The sequence below is a fragment of the Lytechinus variegatus genome, chromosome 2, assembly GCF_018143015.1.
Source record: "Lytechinus variegatus isolate NC3 chromosome 2, Lvar_3.0, whole genome shotgun sequence".
NCBI lineage: Eukaryota > Metazoa > Echinodermata > Echinoidea > Temnopleuroida > Toxopneustidae > Lytechinus > Lytechinus variegatus.
Window position 1 is genome coordinate 31875664 of NC_054741.1, and position 18436 is coordinate 31894099.

The 18436-nt window shown below is 34.6% G+C and overlaps 1 protein-coding gene across 1 annotated transcript in view; it reads left to right on the forward strand.

The window, feature by feature from the left end:
* Window positions 1–18436, forward strand: part of LOC121407862 (putative phosphoenolpyruvate synthase) — a 46606-nt gene that overhangs the window by 23916 nt on the left and 4254 nt on the right. The window contains exons 21-37 of the mRNA XM_041599093.1: window positions 476–576; window positions 1210–1281; window positions 2698–2804; window positions 3505–3577; window positions 4218–4310; window positions 4671–4745; window positions 5446–5541; window positions 6321–6449; window positions 7780–7864; window positions 8904–8992; window positions 9339–9497; window positions 10212–10271; window positions 13958–14055; window positions 15149–15212; window positions 15685–15756; window positions 16898–16989; window positions 17656–17734. Of these exons, the coding sequence (XP_041455027.1) occupies window positions 476–576; window positions 1210–1281; window positions 2698–2804; window positions 3505–3577; window positions 4218–4310; window positions 4671–4745; window positions 5446–5541; window positions 6321–6449; window positions 7780–7864; window positions 8904–8992; window positions 9339–9497; window positions 10212–10271; window positions 13958–14055; window positions 15149–15212; window positions 15685–15756; window positions 16898–16989; window positions 17656–17734 (1544 nt within the window). The remainder of the gene's footprint in view (window positions 1–475; window positions 577–1209; window positions 1282–2697; window positions 2805–3504; window positions 3578–4217; window positions 4311–4670; window positions 4746–5445; window positions 5542–6320; window positions 6450–7779; window positions 7865–8903; window positions 8993–9338; window positions 9498–10211; window positions 10272–13957; window positions 14056–15148; window positions 15213–15684; window positions 15757–16897; window positions 16990–17655; window positions 17735–18436) is intronic.

Genomic DNA, 18436 nt, shown 5'->3' on the forward strand with positions numbered 1-18436 from the left:
TATTTAAGTTTATGATTTGTTTATTCATTCATTCACGTATTGATGGATGGATGGACGGACATCTTTCATGCAGGACTCCCACAAGTGACTGTTCATTACTAATCCTTACGTTTCATCATAGACAAAAACAATGGGGGAATGTGGTAAAGCTGATATGAAAGACGTAAAGTGCCATTATAGTGGGATTACATATCACAGATTATCGGTAAGGTGACTTTATAGGTAAATCCAGAAAAAGGCAGTTAACAGGGCTAGATATATACTGATAAGTAAATTCAATTCATACAACAATGCTGTTGAATGTGAAAAAAAAACAAAAAAAAAACCAGTCACTTGTTTCCCCTCTACTGCACAGTAGTCAGAAGCCATTTTTGTTAATGCACCACAACCGTTGACCAATCACAGACCTAGAATCCTAGTGCAAGGTATAATGAAAAGATGCAGTTAACACCTGTCTTATTTCCATCTTTGATAGAATCTGGTGGAACTCTAACAAAGGACTTGCCTGACATGGATTCACAGAAAGCTTGTATTTCTAATGAGGTGGCTTTTGATTTAGCAAGGTTATCAAACAAGGTAATAAATTTTCTTAGACATTATTGCCCGTATTCTGAAGTCGGGTTTGACTTGGTTTAACCATGGTCTAAGTCTGTACTAAAGTTATGGTAAGCCAAACATTTCAAAATTTTGTTTACAGTGAATGCTTCTCATGTTTACTGTGCTCTTTACTAATTCTTTATTGTGAAGACAACTGTCATACTTATCCTTCCCAGGCAGTTAATAATGTTTTGGGAGTCAAATGAGCTGATACATTGAACCTCTATTGTTATAGATTTATGTTACCACTGGCTTTCCATAGTAAATCACAACTTAAAAACCAGAGTTTAAATTAAACCCGACTTAGGCCTATGTCACTTATTCTCTCTTTATTACTTTGCAGTCCTCTTTGCAGGATTTTGTTGTGATGTGTACCTGTCTGTAAACTTTTGAAGTACATAATTTCATTCTCTATCTGGCATTTCCTTTGCTTGAATTATAAGGAGGAATATGTCATTTGAAATAGAATAAGTGAATAAAATACAATGCAAATTATTCTTTCATTGTTTTAGAAATATATTCATACAAACCGTTGGACCCCCCTCTTCAAATTGGCTTCATGAACTTATTCCCTTTATATTTGAAATGGTTCTCACTGTTTTCCCTTTGTAGCTAGAGGAGAGGTTTGGGGACCCCAGAGACATAGAATGGGCCTACAGCAATGGAGCCATATACTTGCTGCAGGTGAGTAGAGTATTTGTAGATTCTATGATGATGGTGATTGTTGGAGCATTATGATTGATTATATATCTTTATATGCCAATATTGTTGCTGCAGGTGCCAATACTGCTATTAACCCATGGATTCCTAGGTTATTATCTATATGGTTTGTGCAGGGACCATCTGGTTTTATCAGATATTGTGTTAATATGTGTACTGCTTCTTATGGTGTAGCCAAAACTACTTCCAATATTACAGATGTGACTAGCTGTTTGGACTACTACTACTACTTTAATATGTATCTTCTGCTATTATTACTACTACATAGATGACTAATATTACTACTATTCTAATTTCTGATACCACAACTTGAACTTCTATTAATTCTACCTCTGCCGCTACTTTTGCTTCTACTACTACTACTACTACTACTACTACTACTACTACTACTACTACTACTACTACTACTACTACTACTACTACTACTACTACTACTACTACTACTACTACTACTACTACTACTACTACTGCTACTGCTACTGCTACTGCTACTGCTACTACTACTACTACTACTACTACTACTACTACTACTACTACTACTACTTCTTCTTATGCTATTGCTCTTACTACTGGTAGTACTTATTTCACTACTACTTGAACCAACACTATACTACTGCAAGCAATATTTATTTATTTATCTATCTATATATCTGTGGCAAAAAGAAGCTGCTGTAAACTGCTTATCTAAAAAAAAGAGCCAATGGAGTAAATAAGAGTCAAAAGGGGCCTAAGCTTTCGATCCTAGCAGAATCTTCTTCGGAGGCAAAATGACCAATCTATATATCTATCTACTTCATTTTATTTCTAGCAAAAAGAATACAAGAAATTACAAATACAAGAAAATTGAATGACCCATCGAACGATGGCCAAGGATAGCCAAAAGGACGCTAGTTCCTATTAAAGGTTCTCCCATCACCGGTCAATAGTTTACAAACATAATTATAATTAGTATTTTTATTCAAGTGCTTTACTTCAACATTTACTCATAATCAATGTAATAAATTGCCAATGGAACTGATGAAATGCATCATATACATGTCTATAATTCTACATTGACAATAGTTGTAAAATAATATAATCATTTAATGCTAACAGCTAGTGCTGGGTGATATTTCAATATAAATTTATGTGATATTGAACAAATACGGAATATTCGATAAATGTTGATTAATTGCGGTAACAGGATGTGACCAAATGTTGTTGATCATGAATCGTTCATTACTATTTATTGACCAAATATCTGCGATGTTTTGCTCGCGCTAACATTGAAATCATATGTCAACCAGCACTACTAACGGCACTGCTTTTTTTTGCATTTGTCACATGGAGAACTAATTTCAGGGATTCTGGATTTCACTAACCTATAATTTGACCATTTAGGCACGTCCGATCACCACCATAGATATGATGACGGACTATGAATTGCTCCATGAGTTTGATTCAGGCATTGCTACGGATAGAGAGTGGTTAACTACTTGTAATATCCAGTAAGATCATTATCTAACTTTTCTTTTTTTAATGATCAAGTATGCTCTATTTATGTTTCTATCTCACATACAATATTTGTCCTCTGTTTCTGTCTGTTTATCTCCCCCTCTCTCTCTTTCTATCCGTATATAAATAAATCTCTATCCCACACTTAACCCCCCAAACACTCACAGTCTTTATATTTATAATGATAGTGGTATTGTCTCCTAATGCTATTCAACTAATACATTATTCATTTTTATCTTACGATTAACATATAAATTTTGTTGACCGTCTTCTGATTTTCCACTAAATCGGGTCAGAAAAAATTTGTTGTCAAAAGTCTTTATTTCAAAGTGAACTATATGTATCAGTGAAAAGCAATATTTGTACTTGTATATTTTCATGCATTCACCTTAGAGGTTGACATATTTTGGGTTTGTCATTTAGGGCTTATTATCTCAGTGGTCAAAGGGCTCATATATACATACATGTGTATTTCTCACTTGCCTAGTTTTGTATTTTGATTTGTTGGTATAATCAATGGCCTGTTGAAACAACTCAGAAAATCATATTCAAGTCTGAAATATGTGCTTCAATGTGATGCACTTGATTACAAATCTGTCATCATCAGGACCCTGTTCTGATAGATTACTCTGTCGAAGAAGAATCCCCCCCAATTTTTTTTTATATAGTATATATACTGTATTTTTTCTCCAGAGAGATGATGCCAGGTGCAGTAACACCTCTCACTTATAGTGTCTTTGTGTCAGCTATTGATTGGTGTTTACAGGTAAGAATATGTGGAATGACTTTTACCCATTTTGAATTTTGACCTAATGAACTTTAACTTAAATATAATGAACTTTGCCACCAATTTGTGTTTACAGTATTACTGTTATGAAAGGTATTACGGATAGTGCATTCATGTATTCTTTCCCGGTAAGGATGTTTGTAGAATGTCCTTTATCTATTTTGAACTCTGACCTTATGAACTTTAACCAGTAATAAACTTTGACCCTTTGCCTTTTGCCTAAGTGTCTGTGTGTCAACGATTGATTGTTGTTTTATGTGTGAAAATGCGTAGGAAAAGTTTGAACTTGCACCAAATGAACTTTGACCCTATCCAGACTTATTATTGATAATTCCATTCATATATAGCACATATCACATTATTTCTTATGTCTTCATGTGTTACCAAAACGTTTGATACTATTACCTTGCATTTTGGCCCCCCAACCATTTAAAGTGCATAAGATTTTCAAGGAATGAATTCTGGCCAGATACCTATTTACCTCCCCTGGGTCAAGTGTGGCATATTTAGATTGATGTCTTAGACATTAATGCTGTGGCTGGGATTATCATCTTCCATTTCTCAGTTGGCATTCGACTAGAAAAAAACTACACTCTCTCTCTTTTCTGTCCAAATTCAGAAATTCCTTACTGGTTTTGGAGGTCCACCTTCAGTTTGGCCCTGTTTGAAGTCATTAGCCTTCAGCTGTGGAAAGATCTTCATCAGTCTCACCGTAAGTTTCCTAAGAAAGATGTTTAACTAATATGTCATTAACATTCGATCTTATGTACATGTAGGTATAAATCATTTACTTTGATTCCGTTTTCCATGCTGTGACACTTATCTGATTAGCCATCTTGTTCTACTGAAAGAAAATGTCCTTTTGACGTGGGGGATTAGAAGTGAAGTGATGCTGAGTTTAGATCCTGGTGAAATGCATGACCAAAAGTGGCTTATTCATTTGTTAGCTGCTCAAATTATTATAAATATTTAATTGCCAATTTAAAAAAAAACACTAATAGTCAAACTTTGTACTACTCATGCTTGCATAAAGAGAGGTTTAATTCCATTCTTGGTTATTTTTTGTCTTCAGAAAGTTGGAGCATGCCATGAAGATTACACAGCAGGGGCTCGCAAGGATATGATGGAGATCGCACTGCTAGGTCAGGTATGGGATACAACAATTTAATCTCTCAATGGAGACAGGGTTAAAAATATGTAATTGGCAATTTCACTGGATGATACATGTTATCAGTCAAAAAGAATTACACATAATACCCTATGAAAACTTGTTTTCAGAAAATCTATAATTTTTATCCCCCTCTTTTTTTTTTAGGGTAAAAGGGCTAATTTTGACTTTGGATACATCACATATTTGTAATCCCTCATTCTGTGCAGACATATATACTCCAAGGGTTAAGTGGTTAAGATTTCCAAAGATGATGTTGATATTTTATAAGTATGTATTATGTTAAACATAGATATGGTGGATTACATTACTGGTATCATAAATAAAATTAGAATGTAATTTTAGGCTACTGAGTCAAGGTCAGAGGTTATTTCAGATCAATTAACTTGGATAAGAATTTCATTCATTATTCTAAATAAATTTTAATCAAATTAACTTGTATGAGATCGTAACTGAATATCAAAGATGATTTGAAATGAATAAAAAGTGTGTAAATAAAGGTCAAAAGTTTAAGATTTTATAACCAAATAAATTATTTTTCCTTTTTAAAAACAAATAATTCATTTTAGTTTCTCAGTTGTTTTTAAAGTCAGCATTGCTACTATATTGAATAATGTAAAGCAGGCGAGACTGCTAGAAGCATCCCAATTATTCTCCTTATATATCATTTTCAACACAGCTTCTTGAAGACTTCACAACAGCCGACATCCACTCCTACCATGGGCCCCCAAACCATCTCATCCACAGGATCTGGAATTGCTTTAAGATGATACGGGTAAAATGGCTATCTTCACCTCCCTCACAGTCTCGCGAATCCTTTCAGGGCAATTCCATGAAATAATTTTTTTTTGTCTGACCCACCCCCAATTTTCTCTGTTTTTAATCTAATTAAAAAATTGCTCAAGCCACAATGAATTGAGAGCATTCAAATATTTTCAAAAGAACTAGAAAACAGACACTTCAGTTTAGGGAGGTCCAACATTAATTTGTGTTGAACATACTGTGTATACTGGATGGAATCACCATCTAGTGTCTGTTGAAGGCATTCAGTTCCTACAAACACTTCCAAGAAGGTTTTACTCCATGTCAAGAAAAATTAGATTGGCTGGATGTCAAATTCAAATGTCTACACAAGAAAATGATGTGAACAAAGATACATATATATCTTGATTCTTCTATGCGCACCAAGAATATAAAACTTGATGCTTTTGGGGTTACGAATCCTCATTTTTCAAGAAATGTTTAATGTTCAGAGCAATGGAAAATTACGGCTTCCATAACACCATGCAATGTGATCATATTCTTCCCCTTGACATTGAGTAGTGGCTTGATTATTGGATATAGAGAAATGAGATTTCGTATTGTCATTTCAAATAGATATATGGTTGCTTCAATATTGAGGTACAAGTTTTTTTTCACTCCACCAGCATGATATTTATTCAACTAAAACTATTTATCTATTTTGGATGTTACAAATAAGAACAATATGCAATATTGTTATCTTTAATAATGTGTTATACATCTATTATGTGTATTCATGTATTTCATGTTTAGGTTGTTCTAAATGCCAAGAAGGATGTGGAGAAGTTGGAGAAGAAACTGGACACATTTAGGATCAAAGAGTGTCGTACCGCTTCCGGACTATACCAAGAAATAGACTCCAAGATACCGGATCTCTATGAGGTTAGTATGTTTGAAGTCAAATGCTGGAGATTATTTTATTATTATCAATGGTGTGAGGATTGCTTGGAATCTGTGAGGATTTATAAAGGATTGCATTTAGTTGTGTATAATGATAGTTGTCCTCATGAATGATGATCATTTTAAGTAGCAAGTTATGTAGATGCGGTTTCTTTGGGTGATTATTTGAGCTACTATTTATGAAGGATAGATACAGAGGACCGTATTCTCAAAAGAGGTTTCAATTGTTCCATGGTACAAAACCAGGGACTATGCAGATTTTTAAATATAATTACTCTTATATCATCGCGCACACAAAGTTAAATCCAATTAAATCTGTCCTTTCAGCAAAGTGCACTTAAAATATAGCACGTTAATGAAATGAATCTGCATAGTCCATGGTTTGTACCATGGTACAATTGAAACCTCTTTTGAGAATACGGGTCTTAATATTATTTTGAATGGTAGTTCATTCTTGTAGGATTTAATCATAGTGTGAGTTATTTATCAACTTCATTTTTTTTTCTTTTCACCAATTGGGGGGGTCCTTGTACAAAGCCTATTGGAATGACAGAATTCAGTTGGCAATGAGCACTGCCACTGGAGTGACAAGAGATCTAGGGCTCGTAATACAAAGATTAGCAATTATCGTACAACTTTTTTCTATGATTGATTCCATTGACTACAATGTACAATCAATTATGAAAATCAAGGGTACGATTAATTGCTATCCTTTGTGTTACAGTACCCTGGAAGGTACTTCATCAACATTTTCTTCCAACAAATTGTCAGATCTGACAATTTTCCTGATATTGATTGGCTAAAAAGCAATGTAACTATGGTAACTGTCAGATGAAATGAGACTTTGTCTGACAAATCCTTTCATGAAACGCTCCCCTGTTTCACCATGATTTCTCTTATAAGCATACTGAAATGCAATACACTGTTTAATGAGATTGCCTGAAACTGTTATTTTATCCTTGTATTTTGTGAATAAGGTATCTTAAATTTGAATTATGGAACTTATTTGAGCTACATCTTATAGATAATCTCCCTTTTACCCTGTAACACAAAGCCTAGTTATTGATTGTAAAGCTGATTTGTGTGATTGACTGCACATTTGATCAATGCATTCAATCAGAAAACACCCCTTCAATCAATTGTTACTTTTTATGTAACAGGACCTCTATGGGCCTCTATGTTTTGTATTACTTTTGTTCATAAGTTTATCAAACATAAAACAGATGATTTATTGATAAATGAGTCACAAATTCATTGAAAATGTAATAAAAATCCTCTTAATGAAATTATTGATGATTAATTTACTTTTTAGGCATGGAGAGCCTCGATGTTTCTGAGTTCAGCTTCCAGCTCATATAGCAATGTTCTCATGGCCGTCTTAACCAAAGGCTCAGCTAGTGAGTGTGAAAATTCTTTCATTTGATGAATATGATTTACATCATATGTATGGATCCGTTTTTATACAATCCTTTATAAATAAACCTTTTTAAATTGAATAAAAGACAAGGTTGAAGTAATTTTGTTCATACAGCTTATCCATTGAAAGCATGTGTTATTTGGCATTCTAAGTCAGAAATTTGTTCAGCTAGAAGAGATTTCTGTGCCCCTAGGAAGTTTGACACATATCTGTTTCTGCAAAATAGTACATTCTATAACAAGAAAATGTGCAGAAATAAATTTAGAATTTACAGATAATTTTTTTAAACATTTTGCATCAGATATTCAACAAATAGAATATAAAATGATTGAAACCCTATAAATCACATTTTATTTTTTTAATGATATTTAATGATAATAAATGATATTCCTATACAGTTGTTTGAATTAAGTATGAGTAAGGTCAATTCTTACTTTAGAAATCTCTTTGTAAATGCTATTTGTCATAACTGAAGAACACTATTATGGTGAGAGAGAGAGAGAGATAAGCACATGAAAGTTAATGAGTTTTCTGAACTCTGGCCAGAGCATTCCATTTATTGTTCAGCTTGTTAATTACACTGGATGGATATCTACACACATTCCAAAAACTAACATTGGAATTTGAAATGTACTCTCTGCCTTTGAAATTAACATGCTAATTATTTCTAACAGCCATGAAATGTACTCTGGTTTTGGTAAACAAGGAGGAATGTTGCACCTGTTTTAGTCTTCAATATTTGAAATTGGGTCAGGGGCCATGGGTTCATTCACCTGTCTTTAATTTCATGCCATGAACTTTTTAATTTGTCAAGAATTTGAAGATATACTGTTTTATATCCAGATATGATGAGTTATAATTTTAAGGAACAATAGAAACGCTCAAGGGGCAACCAATGGTTTATGAAAACTGTCGCTCACAACAAAGAAGTATGTATTAATTCATTATTGTTATTTAATTTTACAATGATATTGATTTATTATTTTTTTTATATGCCATTCAAAATTTTTCTTACTCAGAATGGGAGACAATTCACTACTCAGAAGTAGCCATGTTGCTTTCAACCTGCCCAAATGTTCCCAGTGCAGATGTTCCTATGGCTTTAGAGGTTTGTAAAAAATATTAATTGATGAAGTCACTCATCCTTTTGAGAGAAGTGTTGTGTTACCGACCTGCAGGATAAAATAGACATTATAAAGAAGAGAGAGGTGAAGAAAATACAAAGGACAAAAATACAAAGGAGAAAAGGCTAAATGATACAAAGGTGAAAGGAGAACAAGAATACAAAGAGGGAAGTGAAGATATGAGAATAAGAGATTTAAAGTGAAAGGATCTGTAAGATTGTGTGAATAATGAGTTGAAAATTAAAGGAGGAAAAGAAGAAGGGAGGAGGAAGTTTTCTCCTATTTTGTTTCTCAATAATTTGAATCCTTGGATTTATTCTCTTTTGATAGAACATTGTCAAGGCAGTGATGAATGAAGGCAAATCAGAAGCCTTTGTTAACTGGGAGCCTTCTAAAGCCTTGCAATGGCTACATGGAACAGAGAGCAAGTCTGCAGGAAAGATCTTCAAGAAGTTTCTACAGGAGCAGGGCCACAGATGCATACGAGAAGTAAGTATGTTTTTATTTACCTTCATTGGCATACTAATTAATATGGGGGATGCATGGGGCTTGGAATGCCCCCTATTTTTTTCTTTGGGGGGGGTGGGAGGGAGGGAGGGGGTATTTTTTACATAATTTACACATAATTTCCTTGAATTTCAGGTTACTACTATTTCACTTCTTTTTAAGAACCAAATATATGACAGAATATCTATCCCCCAGAGTTTGGTGTGGTTTTGATGATTGCAAACTCATTTTAAAAAGAAAGTTGACTTCCAGAAGTCCCATCGTAAAAGTTTCCCTAAATTTTGATTTAATATCAATTCTGAATGTGTCCTTGCTTGTAGTTATCACATTTGTGGTCTAGGCTTTGCACTCATGCCATGGCTCTTGGAATTGGCTTCATACCTCTTAAATCAAGATGAACCCTAGAGGATCAAAATATAACATACAGTATTATATATTACATTTTTTGTTGCAACTATAATAGTTGTTAAATACGGTATGTGCTTCTGTGAAATTGTAACCTAGTGAGTGGAGAATGCTTAGGCTCACATTATGGTGTTCATATTGGAAAGATCTCCCCAATACCTGCCACTTGAACACAGATCTAGTGCTTTCCAATTCACAGTAATATTTTATTATTATTATATTTGTTGTTATTATTATCATCATTATTATTATCATTGATATTATTTCATATTTTATTTTGTTGTCTGTCAGTCTGAGTTCAGGGAGCCATCGTGGAAGATGCAACCAGTGAAAGTCATTCCAGTCATACAGGTACGGTACATGTATGGAGAGAGAGAGAGAGAGAGAGAGGGGGTGCGAGGTAGACACAAAGCAGAAAGAGAGAGAAAGGGAGATGAGGATTATAAATAGTTGGGTTAGAAGAAAAGAGACAATTAGAGAAAGAGAGAGAAGGGTGGAGTTTAGAAAGTGGAGGGAGACAGACAGAGAGAGAGAGATCATCTGGAATTTAATAGTGAGATGATGAAAGGGCCTTGGGCACTTTTGGTATCCATCTGTTCATCTTATTGGCATTATGAGTTTGAAAATGATGCTTTTCATCCTGTTGATGGTTGATCTAAGGACATTAGCAGTTACTACAGCATTTTCTTGAAGGTAACTCCTAATATCTCTTAATGATGTTCGTATTGAATCACCTCTGTAAGTAGACATTAGTCATAAGTTGCACAAAGTTTGTATTGCGTTGACTTCAGGGGCAAAGTGTTGCGGTTGATCAGATCAATCGCAACTATGGAAAGCCAGCAAAGTCAACTTATAAAATACATGCTTGTTCAAAAAAATGTCTAGATACGAATGTATATTCATATATTCATTGGTTTCTTGACAATCCGGTGTGTTCTCCTTTGTTTACAAAGGACATTTTGCAAATTTCCTGTAGAAAAAAATTATGACACTGTTGGATTTCCATAGAGTTATGATTGATTGGATCAGTTGTAACTCTTTGTAAGATGAGGCCCAGGTCAACTTGTAAGTCAGTCCTTAATCACGTCAAGTGTTCTGAATGCTGGATGTCTAACTCAACTTCCTTACCATAGTTGAATCATAATCTCTTCAAACAGTAGAATAGAGGTATTTTGCAACGAGCATCACCAAATTATAAATTAAGCCAGACTCAAGGCACACTAAAATATTTTGGGTATATATAACCAGTGATTTTTGTTCACTGTAGAAAGATGAATGCTTAGAGAGTTACTGATCATATCTGTGTAGTTCCATTTTATATTTCAATCTATAAAAGCGTCGATGTCTTTGTATGTACGTATGTGTTGTTAAGACATAATTATGTGAAGAAATATATACATTTGCTGAATATACTTACCTGGCAAATTACGGTACATAAAAATAAATATATATACATATACCAACAAGAAAGACTATTTGGGCATGTATACACACACGAATACATAAATCGACATGCGAACAAGGAAGGGTATGGAGAAATTGGGTTGATACTTTTAATCATTAGAGGAGGTAATGTATGCATATGTATATCGTTACAGGCAGATATAAACATAAATGCAAAGGATATTACATACCGGTATGGATATTTAAACTCTTACTGGTATATACATACATGTATCACTACGCACATATATACACTACCATATCATCATGTAAATATTACATTATAATAGTTATAATGGTGTCATGGAGATGGTGGGGAATAAGCTGGGAAGAGGGATGGGGAGAGGCTTGGAATGGGGATATGTGTTAATACTGTGTGGGCATAAGGTTTGTAATTTGGAGATCCACTAGGACTTGTGCTTTCGTATGATGTGGGTTTCTTGTTTCTACTTTCTTGATAAGTTCTATGCCTGTGATTTGTCCATTGTTAGCAGAGTGATTGGGTAAATTCAAGTGTGTGGTATATGGCAGGGTCTTGAGGCTGGGTGAGTAGTGATTGATTATTTCTGAGGGGGTGTTTTGTAGGTGGGTGTAGAGGGATGTTTGGGTCTTTTCTATGTATTGCAGCCTGCATTCACTACATGTCATTCAATATATTACCCAGGAAGATTTACAGTCGATTTAGTCTATTATGAAATAAGTCTACTTTGTGCAAGTGCTCATGAACGTGTGGGTTTCTTTGATGTGTTGTTGTAAGATGCATTTTTTTATTTGCATCTGTGGAAGCCACGTTTTGCAGAGCCTGGCTGTGTGACTCGATTAGATGTTGTGTCTGGGGTGATGTGGGAATATTGATTGTTGCTTTGCAAGGCATCCTACTCGATTGGTTCTACCAGCATGGAGATTGTTTGGGTGTCTTCATTTTCTTATTGGTCTGTGTTGGAAGTATATGTGGGTGATTTTGAGTTTACAAGTATGTCACGTAAAGTCCTAATACAAAGTTTTGGAAAAATTCTGCGCATTCATTAATTAGGGGGTAGTGTTTGTGAATGATGAGGGAAACATTGGTTGTGGCAGGTGTGTAAGTGACAGGGAAGTGTATGTTGTCGGATGTGTTTAATTTTTGTCTCACCTGCATAGCAGAGTGAGACTATAGGCGCCGCTTTTCCGACGGCGGCGGCGGTGGCGTCAACATCAAATCTTAACCTGAGGTTAAGTTTTTGAAATGACATCATAACTTAGAAAGTATATGGACCTAGTTCATGAAACTTGGCCATAAGGTTAATCAAGTATTACTGAACATCCAGTAGAGTTTCATGTCACATGACCAAGGTCAAAGGTCATTTAGGGTCAATGAACTTAGACCATGTTGGAGGAATCAACATCGAAATCTTAACCTGAGGTTAAGTTTTTGAAATGTCATAACTTAGAAAATATATGGACCTAGTTCATGAAACTTGGACATAAGGTTAATCAAGTATCACTGAACATCCTGCATGAGTTTTATGTCACATGACCAAGGTCAAAGGTCATTTAGGGTCAATGAACTTTGGCCGAATTGGGGGTATCTGTTGAATTCCCATCATAACTTTAAAAGTTTATGGATCTGATTCATGAAACATGGACATAATAGTAATCAAGCATCACTGAACATTTTGTGCAAGTTTCAGGTCTCATGATTAAGGTCAAAGGTCATTTAGGGTCAATGAACTTTGGCCGATTGGGGGGTATCTGTTGAATTACCATCATAACTTTGAAAGTTTATTGGTCTAGTTCGTTAAACTTGGACATTAGAGTAATCAAGTATCACTGAACATCCTGTGCGCATTTCAGGTCACATGACCAAGGTCAAAGGTCAATGAACTTTGGCCGAATTGGGTGTATCTGTTGAATTACCATCATAACTTTGAAAGTTTATGGATCTGATTCATGAATCTTGGACATACAATGAAAGAGTAATCAAGTATCACTGAACATCCTGTGCGAGTTTCAAGTCACATGATCAAGGTCAAAGGTCATGTAAGGCCAATGAACTTTGGCCATGTTGGGGTTTTTTGTTGAATAACCATCATATCTCTGTAAGTTTATTGGTCTAGTTCATAAAAAGTGAACATAAGAGTAACCATGTATCACTGAACGTCTTGTGCGAGTTAGAGTACCGGTAGTTTTCAAAGTCATCACTGCTGCTATATTGAACGCGTGATGCAGGTGAGACGGCCAGAGGCATTCCACTTGTTTGTAGTAGAGGAGGTCTTGGTCTGTGATGCCCGGGATATTTGTTGTTTGACCATGTTTGAGTGGTCGCTTCTTTGTGTTAGGTGCATCTCTAATTGTTGGAGGTGATGGGAGGCTTTGTCTGGGGTTTGAACAAATGCATCGGATGCGTATAGCTTGGCTGTATGGGATGCTAGTGAATATATGTTTGGGATAACGTGGGATGAGAGGAGGAGGTATGCATGCTTGTGATGATGGCCCATATCATGCCAACATGCTCCAATGTGGGCATGTTATCTTTGACAGTAAGTAGAACTGTCTTTCAGAAACTTAAAATTCTTAAAATATTCTTTGCTGAGCTTGTTTTCTCTATGTTTTAGTCCATACTGAAAGGTGGAAACATTGCTCGTTCCAAGAAGGAGCTGAGTGTTAATGATGCCATCAAGCAACTCAAATCACCCATCACTTTCTTTGAGAGGTATAGTTGATCCACAATGAGAGCCATAACTGTAAGAATATTAATATTAGCATTTAAGTTCATTTCCTATTTCCCAAAGAGAACAATATTTTACAAAATTAATGAATGAAAATTATTATGTGGAGAAGGTTTACAGTTCACCATGTGTAATATGAAGAAGGGAAGGAAATACAGGCAGAAAGACTGAAATGGAAAGACGAGAAAGAATGAAAGACTCCTGAAGACGGACAGTCAACCTGCCCGAAACGTTGAGTAACCTCTCTTCACTCAATTCTGCTACTACTCAAACCTTCGCTATTCCAGCCATATTCTACTCATCTCATCTGGTTTACAGTCCTTTTTAGGACTTCACTCACTTTCAAGAAAAGAAAACTTCTAATTTCTTCTTTTTCATCCTTTCTGGTCTTTCCATTTCAACCTTTCTGCCTGTATTTCCTTCCCTTCTTTATATTACACATGGTGAACCATAAACCTTCTCAACGTTATAAACTCCACCATGCAAACCTACAAAGATCATCTGAAAATTATGATTTCTGTCATTGTATTGGTCGGCGCTGGTCAGAGCCATCTACCATTTGAATTTTCTGTATTTATTTCTCCTCGCTGACAAATAAATGATATGAAAATGATAAAACCAAGAAGATATTGTTCTCCCGCAAGGTGTCAGACCACCACTAAAAAGTCTCCGGTGACACCTCTGACCAGCAGTAAAATCTTGAATAAATTTTGTTTTCCAGTTAATAGGTTTTATGCACTATATACAACATAATTGTATACAGCTCAACAGTAAAGATTTTTTTTCAGATTTAGGTGCAGGAAACATCCATTAATAACATTCATGATAATATATTTCAAGTCAGTGTAATCATCATTTAGGCTGTTATAGTAAATTTGCATTTAATTGTTACATGGACTGTATAAAAAGGGAAAATATGCATGCACTGTGAGATACATGTATATACAAGTAAAATGAGGAATGTAATGCAGCCAGGGTTTAAACGAAATTATAAATGGCCACCAGTCTTCAGTGGCATGTAAGAAATTATGTATCAGTTGGTAAATAAATGTGCATTATTGTTTTGTCATTCTGTAGGATGATTCTGAAGATCTTCATTCCCAAGGCTAGAGTGGCCGTTGGACACAGAGAGTGGGGAAAGGTACTCATGCAGTTATTTAGTCTTTCTAATTAATTGATTAATTATTAAATAACCTAGTATCTTTTTCTTATTTATTCATTCATATTTTTTGTGTGTTTATCTATTCAGATTGTATTGAAATGTACACAAGCATATCATGAAAGGATCTGTATTTTAAAGAGGTGTGAAATAAATGAATCTGAATCTGATACTTTTTAGTGTCTGATAAACCAAAATTTGATTTTATCACAATGAAATATACTTGGAATTCTATCTCTATTGCACACCCCCATCTCTAAATCATGTTTTTGTTTGTTTCTTTGCAAATAAGCTCCTTTGAAAAATCACTTATTTGAGAACGAGCTTTGTCATTTCAGCATTATGAATCAAGTATGATATTAACAAAAAGTAAACACTCCTACTTTTCTCACTTTGTGAACAGACCTAGCTCATCTGACCTTTCCCCCTTTTTAACCTCGTAAATTCTCTCTAGTCTCTTGCAGTTAAGATGCATAATCACTTGAAAGAAGGATACTGGAGACTTGCCCAGCTCATGGTAGAAGAAGTAAGTATTATGGGTTTGCCATTTGCCCAATAAAGTAAATTCTCAGCAATATTTATCATTATCTTGAGGATATTGTGGTTATAATTGCATCAACTGTTTGATTTTATCAGATGGTATCACGTTATGTTTTTTTTTTGAGCGGTCTTCCATGAGTTTACTAATTTGAAAATCTAGTTTTGTACATTCAAATGGAAGATTTGTAACTTTTAGGAAATTTAGAAACACCAACCTACAGGATTTTATGAATTACATAATGACCAAAACAGGAATCAAATATATAAAAACTTTTGATTATACGACGCATTTGATAACTGGGAAGACATATGCCTCTGGAAATTAAAAGTGTGAAAAGTAAACATTTCCCCTGGTTAAATGGATCTCTGTACAATTTGATGATACAGAGAGACAAAGTAAAAACTAAGGCTAAATCATGTGAAGATGATAACCTATGGAAAGAGTAAAGGCACTTGAGAACAAAGTCTCTTCAGAAAACAGAAAAGCAAAAATGACATATGATAACCAAATCATATTATGTTGCTCTTCAGGAATAAATCTGAGAGGATGATCTTGTTTTCATAAACCTTGATAGCAATTTACTTGAAGCATGCCATTTTGATTGGTTGCAAGCAAATTTGTTATATAATTCTGGTAGTGTTCAGAGATTACAATTTTGCAAATATGGCTTTGCAGCAGCAGTGTCATCCCGTCCGCTTTAATCTACATGCAAACATACCATTAATAATGACATCACCCATAAGGAAGTGAGGTACAGATAACTGCCTATTAAAGTTGAATGTTCTGGGACCACAGAGATTGACTTAGGAGAAATTTGACTTAGATGAGGTGTAACACATATTTTAAACAATCTAGTCTAAAAAAAATCCTTCGACTGAGTTGAATATTTGACTTATGGAAGGTCGACTTCAGCAGTTACGTATTGTTTGAATGAATAATCTTTTCTTAATGTAATTTTGCTTATTGAATTACTGTATTTGCATATTCAATGGTACCTTCATATTCTGTTTCATCAATTTACTATTTGAGTTATTGATTTTTTCTTTATCATGAATGATAGGGAGTATATTCAAATTAAGCCAAATAAAACAAATAATCATCCTCACCCCATCGTCTTGCCCTCTAGGGAAGGTTACCTGAGAGTGATCTTATCTTCTTCCTCACTCATCGTGAGATAGGTCTCCTCCTGAAGAATAGATCTCCACTGATTTTATCAAAGTAAGTCATCAACAGTCGTCTTCTACTCGCTTATATGGAACATATGAACTCCTATTTTGGATGATGATTTTGATTTAGTCCAATATTGGAAATAAATCACCAGAGATGATTTATTATATGTAGAAGATATTAGTTAGTGGGGAAAAGGTCACATGTGTTAAGAACAAGTCCAATAATTTGATTGAAGGGGAGCATATAACTGTCATTTATTTCTTTCAATATGTAGAAATAAACACATACAGATTAATGGTACATGTATATCTTTACATTTTAACATTTTTGGATATTGTGCAATGGAAACACAGCCATATAGTATATACAAAATGCCATTTATTTCATTTCTCTTATGCAAGGTCTCAGATTTGTATGACTGTAAAGTATGTTGTTTACTGTTGGTAAGTTTTATATGGTGGTGTTTCACATAAAGTTAAGCAGGACCTAGAGTCATGCTTAAATGCCACAGGGTTTGTAACGCGCAATCATATTGATAAAAGCACAGTAGTAGCACGTAGCATGATTTGACCAATGCGGTGATGCATTATATACCACACACAGGTGGGAGTTTAAGTGTGATTCTTAGTCGCAATTAACTCTGTGAAACACCCCCTGAAGCGATATGCTTGGGATTACGAAATCATTATGAGAATGAACTTTTTGTTTTGCCAGAGCGATCCGTCGTAGGAAGCTGTTGCCTGTCCAGATGGCCATGAACTACCCAGAGGTATTCAGGGGAAGTCCCCAGCCAGTAAGTTCAAGCTCATGATCAAGTTTTATATTTCTACATAACCAATACATATATGTACAATGGATGTATATTTGTATGATAACAAACATTAAAATGGCACAATCATAATACAGTGGTAAATGGGGAATTGGCTATCAAGCTATTCCTCGAGATCATATGACCTGTCTAAATTGTTTCTGAAATATTCTGAAAGACAAAATAGAAATATGACGATTTGAAGATATAAACCAGACATGATCCATTACAAAAATCACCATCAGAAGGATAAATCATTTAAAAGGAAGCTATGCCTAAAATATATTTTATTTAAGAACTGATGCTGCTTGGCTTGCTTGAAGTTCTTGGTATAATTGCTTCCATAACTTTGCCCTGGCATAAATAATGTTTGCACTTTAGAAATCACAAGTTTACATTGGTAGATGGAAAAGAATAGCTTGTCAATCATAATGATTGGTCACATTTCTATAATATATGAAACAAATATCTAGAGCCTTTTGTATATTTTCTAAAAGTAGGAAACCATTAAGATTCCTATTTTTCCTCATCACGAATTTTAAGATAATATATCATATTTGGAATATAGGGGCAGAGCAGCAGAAAGTGTATAAACTAAAAAATATCACATCACATGTTTCTATTCAGTTATCCTTTACTCAAGAATACACTCATTGTTATAAATCTGTATACATAATTAATTTGGGT